The following is an 8,590-nucleotide window of genomic DNA, read 5'->3' as shown; positions in this document are numbered from 1 at the left end:
TTGAAAAATGCAATGCAATAAACCGTTAAGAAAAAACATCCATATATATAGCCGCATAGTATTTTGTCTTTGTTTCTTCTAACATCAATCATTGTTCCATTTTGCGGATTCTTCTATTCAACACTCATTCCATTCTCTCTCTCTTTCTCACCATCTTCCCACATTCTTTCAATTCAATCTCATCATTTCCCAAATCGCCATTTTCCCTAACAATCGCGTTTCCGCAACCGGCTTATTTTCACAAAGCTGCTTACAGATTCACAATCGGATTATCTTATCATCGGTAATACCAATCAACAATCAAATTTACCCCTTTTGTTTTTGTTTTGATTTCATTATATAAAAATAACATTTTTTGTGTGTTTTTCTCAAATTTCAGGAATTGATCGTGATGGGTCTCTAATATGTTGCAACCGAGTTGACATTGAAAGGTTTCGGTGAAGTAGATGATTGGTTGTGGGGGGCTGTGGAGTGTTCTTATGAAGAGGTCTGGAACTAGGGAGTTGAGTGATTTCTACCCCATTCGACCAGAATGCCAAGCTGATGTTCCAACAACTCGTTTTAAACCAAGGGTCAGCTTTACATCATCTATTAATGCTTTTGTTTGTTTTTTGTTTTTATGCCTATGAAATGTTTGATTGAATGTTAGCAATGCCCTAAAACTATTCCAAGATTGAAAGTTTATGCTAAGATAAGTGGTGTCAATTGCTGATCGCCAGGAATATCAGTTTATTCGAATTATAGTGCCACTATTGCTACTATTTGATAACTCGTTGTACAAAATATCACATACCAGAACAATGTCAACTTGTTCAAATTTTGTTATGCCATAGCGCCACTATAGCTACTTAAGAACACTTATCAGCTTTTTATTAGTCTAATGGTGTAATCTGTACGAACTCAATAGGTCCCTTACTTATCTTCGATTCCACGTATATTGTTATTATATATACTTGAGTGAGTTGGTGATTTTCTTTATACACTGTTTTTACTTCCACAGTATGGCAAGACTTTAAGTGAAAGAAGATGGCAAGCATCATTTGATGAAGACGGTCGTTTGGATATCGCAAAAGTGCTGAGACGAATACAGCGAGGGGTAACTTTTATTGTTTACCCTTGCATTGCTGATCTGTTTGTGTGTTTCCTCTGTATGTTTGTGGTGTTTATAATCACTCTGGTAATTACTGTTCAATTGTATGGTGACTCTATCCCAATAGGTTGTAGACTGCAGTGATGATACTCCCTCCACTTGCATCGGACATTTTTCTATGTGAAAGAGACATTATATGATGTGATTTTTCATGATCATTAGACAACATATGTATTTTTTTGACAACATATATATCAATGAAAGTTACAATCAATCATCGTCATATATTATTCTAGTTTTTGTTCCTTCTGGTTTATGCTTATTGCTGTGTTTAAATCCATATATTATGTAGGGTGTCCATCCTTCAATCAAAGGGGTGGTAATGGAGTTCTTACTAGGTTGTTATGATCCTAACAGTACATTTGATGAACGGAATGAGCTCAAGCAACGCCGGAGGTATATTTTCATTTAAATGTGTTTCTGTAGGATTAGAAAATGAGATCGAGGATTAAAAGAAGTCAAGCTCGTCAGTAGTATTATAATATTCTTAGGTCCTTTGAATTCCTGTATCTGTTCAGGGAATGCATTTGGTATGGGTTCTAACTCTAAGAGACTAATATGATTAAATAGATAAACAAATTATGATAATAGCAAAGAAATATGGAAACTAATCAAGAAATTTTTATATCTTCTAACAACTTAATCTCCCATAAAATATTAAGTATTAGCACAACACATGAAATCTTTTTGTAAATTATTCAGGGGACAGTATGATATGTGGAAAGCTGAATGTCAAAAGATAGTTCCAGTCCTTGGTAGTGGAAAATTTGTTACAACACCTCTCCTCAATGAGGATGGCCAGCCAACAGATCCTTCTTTGGTAACCGTCAGGAATCCAGATAAGAAAGTTGTGCAGTGGTTACAGTTATTACATCAGATTGGTAAGTATATGCTGCTGCATAAATACTCTGATTTTTATTCTGTTATGTTTGGTTTAATAAGTATCCATAATGGCCATTGATTATTTTTGCATTTTAGGTCTGGATGTTGTTCGAACAGACCGATCACTTGTCTTTTACGAAGATGAAGGTAATCAAGCAAAACTTTGGGATGTTCTGTCGATTTATGCTTGGTTGGACAATGATATTGGTTATGTACAAGGTGGATTACTATACCTTTCAATTTTTTAATGTTAAACTGAAAGAGCTTCAAGAAGTTTCTTAATGGATTATTTCCTTTGCAGGAATGAATGATATTTGCTCACCTTTGGTTATTCTTATTGAGAATGAAGCAGATTGCTATTGGTGCTTTGACCGTGCGATGCGGAGAATGGTACGCTAGACATATCATGCAGGGGAAATTTTTCCTGCTCTGTTCTTTGTGTTCTCCCTTTATGTCATGTTATTGAAGTTTTGTATAGGAAACACCAAACAATTTTAAAAAAAATTCTTTTCATTGTTTGTATGCAAAATATCTGAAAAAAAAGAAAACAAGATAAGAAAACGGCGGTACTTTTGTAATTTGAAGTAAAATGGAGAACATTTTCTCAAACCAAATATACCCTTGAATTTTTCTGTGGTTTTTACAATCCTGACCATGTCCCATAACAGAGAGAGAACTTCAGGTGCACTGCTAGTTCAATGGGGGTGCAATCTCAGTTGGGTACACTCTCACAGATAATAAAAACAGTTGATCCCAAGCTTCATCATCACCTTGGTAGGTAAAGCTTGTTTTAGATACTTCTAATATGTCACAAGTAAAATAGTTTCATGGTTTAAATTCTTCTATTCTTTATTTTCACTCGGAGTCAAATGCTTCCATGTGGTGGAAGTTTCCGAAAAATATTTCTCTCTTTTGAGAATCATATATTCATGTTGCAAGGTTGCTTTTGATAATAGAAAAATGACAACACACACACACACACACAACCGCGTGCTTTTAATATTACCTAAAACCGTGTTTCATGTTTGTCTCAGCATGAAGAAGTTTTCTTCTCTATAAATGTACGAGGAGGCAACTGACCCTTATCTTTTTTAATTTTGCAGAGGATTTAGATGGCGGAGAGTATCTCTTTGCATTTCGCATGCTGATGGTTCTTTTCCGAAGAGAATTTTCTTTTGCAGACACTTTGTATCTTTGGGAGGTAAGGATCAAATCCTACGACAACATAATGTTTTGAGGAGCAATTTTTCCCCGATTCTTATGATGAGATAGAGAGTATTTCAAATTAATAGCTCATTTTAAGACATAATATAGATTGTTTCCAGTTGATGTGGGGCATGGAATACAACCCGAACATATTCACTAGGTACGAGGACCCAGAGCGTGCTAAAACGAAAGGCGTGACACCTGCAGCAAACGACAAAGTTCTGAAGCAATACGGAAAATTTGAGAGAAAATATTTAAAGGCAGGACATACAGAGGAAAATAGTGCACTGGCTGTTTTTCTTGTTGCTAGTGTTCTCGAGACCAAGAACAAGCGGATTTTAACTGAGGCCAAGGGTGTGGATGACGTTGTCAAGGTCCTCTCTCTTTTTCCACCCCTTACTATATATGTATGGATAGATGTCAAGTTCTTTCATTTGTTCCTGCATGTATCTCACGTGAAACAATCTCTTCAGATCTTGGGCGACATAACCTCAAGTCTTGATGCTAAAAAGGCATGTGACGAAGCATTGAAACTTCAGAAAAGATACCTGCTCAAGGTAAGTTTATTTCATTCCTATCGTACTTCAATTTTTTGCTCAAGGTCAGTTTGATTTGAAAACAGTTTGAAGTGTCTGTTTTTACTCATGCAGACCACCAAGAAGGCATGACAGAACAGCCCTAGATTTTCAGTAACTATTTGATGGCAGCTGTTGTTGCATGATCTTCCTATGTTTCAGTTGCTCCTGACAATCCATTTTTGTTTTCTTTATTTTGTTTTTTTTCTTAGCGATTGAAAGCAGATTCACATGATGATTCTAATTCTTTGAATTCTTCAATATGGATGTCATTAGATATAGAGAACCAGAAATCAACAGTTTTATTAGATATAAACTCTTGAATTCATTTGCTAAGATTGTTAGGGGGAAGAAACTTTTACTTATGATATTGGCATGTATAATGTAAACTAGGGATTTTTTTCTTCCATAAGGCAACATTTATCACATCAATGGTTACAAAACTGTCAAATATGTTTTGTTTGCTACTCATGCATGGGTTCAACTCCTAAGGTGTGATTTTTATCCTATACATATCCATACTACAGGCATTATCACTCAATCACGATTATCGCCTCAAGTTGTTGGGTGATTTTTAAGAGTAGGGTCGCCGATCAATGCGAAACTTTTAATAGCAACACCAACACCGTCTTTCATCGTCGTTACTAGTCCACTATGAAAGGGTGGAAAGAGCAACCCTCTTCATCTTTACTGTCCCTCGTATCAAAGCTTTTTGACTTCTCTAAGGTGTTTGTGACCTATAACTACTTAAGGTCGAGACTTGTCTTATTCTTCAAGGCGGTATTTTTCTGGGATCAACTTTTTTATTTGGATTTTTAATCCTTAATAATAAAATGGTTATGTATATTTTGTGATGTTTGAAATATGCTATCTTGTCGACTTCAGGTTGTGATTCACTTTTGTGAGGTAACTTGATTAAGTTGGAATCGTGTACAGCTCAAGGTTATACTGTTTTTTTTAATAAGTGGGATGTAGTTGGAGTAGGACTCTTTCCTTATATCTTTTTTATTGTGAATTCGATGCCAAAAACAAAATATAATGCAAGGGAAGAGTAAAGAACAATGATGAAGAAGAACATAAGAATTGGTTATAACTGCTATTCTTTCACTTTCTCTTAGAAAACAAGATTACAAGTTTACAAGAATAACAAATAACCTCTCTCACCCTAAATTAGGATTTGCAGCTTAGCAATGATGAGAGACTAGTATGCTATTTATAATAAAATCTAACATACTAACTAATGGGCTTTTTCCACAAGGCCCATTACACAAGCCAACTTAATAAACAAGCCAACTTAACAAATTAAGGTTTAAACACTAAATCTAATTTAACATGCTAACAACCCTAGCATCTTCGACACAAGCATGTGAACAACCTTCGACTTCATGCTTAATCCTGTCGAACCAAGAAGCTACCCTTCGACCATACTAGAGTTCGATCCAATATCTCACAAATCTCCACCTTGGACCCAACTCTACAACGTCAAGGGAACATACTAGCTTTCTTCATGCAGTTTTATCAACTGCATACAGTGGAAAAACTTGCAACTCGGCAATGTCTTTGTGATCATATCAGCAGCATTGTCCTCAGTCGAAACCTTCAGCACTTGGACTTCTCCACGCTCGATTACTCCTCTGACGAAATGCAGCCTCACATCAATGTGCTTAGTTCGCTCATGATAGGCTGAGTTCTTCGACAGATGTATTGCACTTTGACTATCACATTTAACAGTGATACCTTTACCTTGAAGTTTTAGCTCCTTAGCAAAACCTTCAAGCCACAATGCTTCTTTCACAGCTTCAGTTAGAGCAATATACTCCGCTTTAGTGGTTGATAGAGCAACGACCTTCTGAAGTGTTGCTTTCCAACTAATTGTTGTGCCAAACATGGTGAAAACATATCCAGAAATAGACTTTCTAGAATCCATACAACCTGCATAATCAGAGTCGACATATCCTTCGATTACTAATTTACTATCTTCACCCAAGGCTCCACCATAAATTAGGACCATATTCAGAGACTCATTTATGTACCTTAAAATCCACTTTAATGCTTGCCAGTGAGCCTTTCCAGGATTCGCCATGTACCTGCTTACAAGACTTACTGCATATGCTATGTCGGATCTAGTACAGATCATAACATACATCAAAGAACCAACTATATTAGCATATGAGATGATATTCATATAAGCTCTTTCAACATCAGTACTAGGACACTGATCTATACTCAGCTTGAACTCAGGGTTTGTTGGAGTCACAACTGGCTTCGAATTCGACATACCAAACTTTTCGAGAATCTTTCGTAGATATGCCTCTTGAGATAAGCATAACTTCGACTTCTTTCTGTCTCTTCGAATGTCAATTCCAAGAATCCTGGAAGCAGCTCCCAGATCTTTCATACCGAACTCCTTATTGAGTTCAACCTTCACCCTCATCACATCTTCATCATTGTTGCTTGCTATGAGAATATCATCCACATAGAGCAACAAAATAACAAATGAATTACCAGGTCAAAATCTAAAGTAAACGCAGTGGTCGAACTGACTTCTAATGAAACTTATGCGTGCCATGAACTTGTCGAATCTCCTATTCCACTGTCGAGGAGATTGTTTCAGCCCATATAAAGATCTCTTTAGCTTGCACACATAATCTTCCTTCCCCTTTTCGACATACCCTTCAGGTTGCCTCATCAGGATCGTTTCATCTAGATCACCATACAAGAACGCAGTCTTCACATCCATCTGTTCTAGTTCAAGGTCGAACTGTGCCACCATGGCAAGCAACATTCGAATGGACCTATGCTTCACAACAGGAGAAAACACTTCATTAAAGTCGACACCTTCTTTCTGAGTGAAAGCCCTTGCAACTAACTTTGCCTTGTATCTTTTCGACGTCACTCCTTCAATTCCTTCCTTAACTTTGAAAATCCATTAACAGTTGACTAACCTTGCCCCAACAGGTTTCTTGATCAGTTACCAAGTGTGATTATCATGAAGATATTTCATCTCATCTTTCATGGCCTTCAGCCATTCAGTCTTATTTCGACTCCTCATAACTTCCTTATAGTCTCTAGGTTCTTAGTCTAGAACCTCACTTGCAGAGATTAAGGCATAAGCTATAAGATCTGCATACCCAAGTCTCCGAGGTGACTTGATGACTCTTCTCGACCTATCTTTGGACAATAGGTAGTCATCGACAGTTTCCTCAACTTCCTCATCATCTTCTGCTTCTTCTTCGACTTCATCTGGAATATGAAATTCAATATCAACTTGCTCCACCTCAACAGGAATCTCTACCTGTTCCAGATCTTCTGCACTTCAACCATCATCATTACCAGTTTTCTTGAAAGTCGTCTCAACTTCATTGAAAACTACATCTCGACTTGTGATACACCTCCCATGACCTGGCTCTAGGCACCATAGCCTATAAGCTTTGACTCCTCCAGGGTATCCCATGAACATGCATTTCAGAGCTCTAGGTTCGACCTTATCTTGCCTAATGTGAGCATAGTCTACGCAGCTAAATACTCTCAGTTTATCGAGATCTGGTGGATGTCCCGACCAAACTTCTTCAGGTGTCTTCATACCTAACGCTGTCGAAGGACATCTATTTATCAGATATGTTGTTGTTGAAACAGCCTCAGCCCAAAACACCTTCTTTAAACCGGCACTAGTCAACATGCATCTGACTCTCTCCAAAATAGTTCGATTAAACCTTTCAGCCAAACCATTTTTCTGTGGAGTACCTGCAGTAGTTCTATACCTTGTAATACCAGAGGCAGCACAAAAACTGTCGAACGCCTCATTGCAAAATTCAAGGCCATTATCGATTCTCAACCTCTTGACCTTCCTGCCAGTCAGATTTTCGACCAGAGTCTTCCAACTTTTGAAATTCTCAAAAGTTTCATCCTTAGTCTTCTGGATAAATACCCATAACTTCCCGGAATAATCATCTACTATGGATAGGAAATACCTCGCTCCAGAATGTGATGCACACCTTACAGGCCCCCAAAGATCGGCATGGATGTAATCAAGGGATCCATGTGTTCTTTGTTTGCCTTTGTTGAACTTCACTCTGCAAGATTTTCCAAGTACACAGGGTTCACAAAACTTCAGCTTTTCGACTTTGTCTCCACCAACCAGATTTTATTTCCCTAATTCGACCAGACCTCTTTCACTGACACGGCCCAATCTCATGTGCCAAATTTCTGTATTCGACAAAGGTTTCGTTGATGCAACATTTGTCGAACCACTTACAACTTCAGCCTCAAGGGTATACAAGCCTTGTTTCTTCACGCATCTCAAGACTTCCTTCGACCCCTTCATGACTCTTAGAATACTTTCTCTCCTTGGAAAACATATCCTTTCTTGTCGAATTCACCAAGAGAAAGCAGCTTTCTCTTCAAATCAGGAAAATACCTGACTTCAGTCAATAACCTTATTGACTCATCATGGAGCTTAAATCTCACAGATTCAACACCTGCAATCTTACAAGCTTTGTTGTTTCCCAGCAGTACTGATCCACCATCTTGATCACATAATTCCTCGAACAAGTCTTTGTTTGGAGTCATGTGCCAAGTACAACCTGAATCCATAATCCACTCCTTCCTAGAGTCACTGCTCGAAACCACAAGGACATCTGATGATTCGAAATCATCTTGAACAATGGCTGCATTGCCATTATCTTTACCTCCATGATCTTTCAGGCGTTCAGGGCACACCTTTCTTATGTGACCATCCTTCTTGCAATGATAGCATCGAATGCCAGATGATTCGCCG

At 37.7% G+C, this 8,590-nt stretch overlaps 1 protein-coding gene across 3 annotated transcripts; it reads left to right on the top strand.

Moving 5' to 3' along the window:
• Window positions 1–4,282, top strand: LOC131638931 (rab GTPase-activating protein 22-like). 3 transcript variants are annotated; one of them, XM_058909460.1, is made up of 12 exons: window positions 1–283; window positions 380–572; window positions 1,001–1,096; window positions 1,443–1,546; window positions 1,853–2,031; window positions 2,129–2,251; window positions 2,334–2,422; window positions 2,701–2,810; window positions 3,136–3,233; window positions 3,347–3,612; window positions 3,712–3,795; window positions 3,889–4,282. In XM_058909460.1, exons 2-12 carry the CDS (start codon window positions 447–449, stop codon window positions 3,904–3,906), a joined length of 1,293 nt encoding a protein of 430 aa, XP_058765443.1. In that variant the 5' UTR covers window positions 1–283; window positions 380–446; the 3' UTR covers window positions 3,907–4,282. The 3 variants fall into 3 exon arrangements, with proteins under 3 accessions (XP_058765443.1, XP_058765445.1, XP_058765444.1); XM_058909461.1 differs by having other exon boundaries at window positions 6–283; window positions 2,701–2,806; window positions 3,358–3,612; XM_058909462.1 differs by lacking the exons at window positions 3,712–3,795; window positions 3,889–4,282 and having other exon boundaries at window positions 3–283; window positions 2,701–2,806; window positions 3,347–3,500.
• The last annotated feature ends 4,308 nt before the right edge of the window (window positions 4,283–8,590 follow it).

The sequence above is a fragment of the Vicia villosa genome, unplaced genomic scaffold (genome assembly GCF_029867415.1).
Source record: "Vicia villosa cultivar HV-30 ecotype Madison, WI unplaced genomic scaffold, Vvil1.0 ctg.002484F_1_1, whole genome shotgun sequence".
Taxonomy (NCBI): Eukaryota; Viridiplantae; Streptophyta; class Magnoliopsida; order Fabales; family Fabaceae; genus Vicia; species Vicia villosa.
The sequence above is the reverse complement of the archived record's forward strand: the minus strand, read 5'-3'. Positions and strand labels throughout refer to the sequence as shown.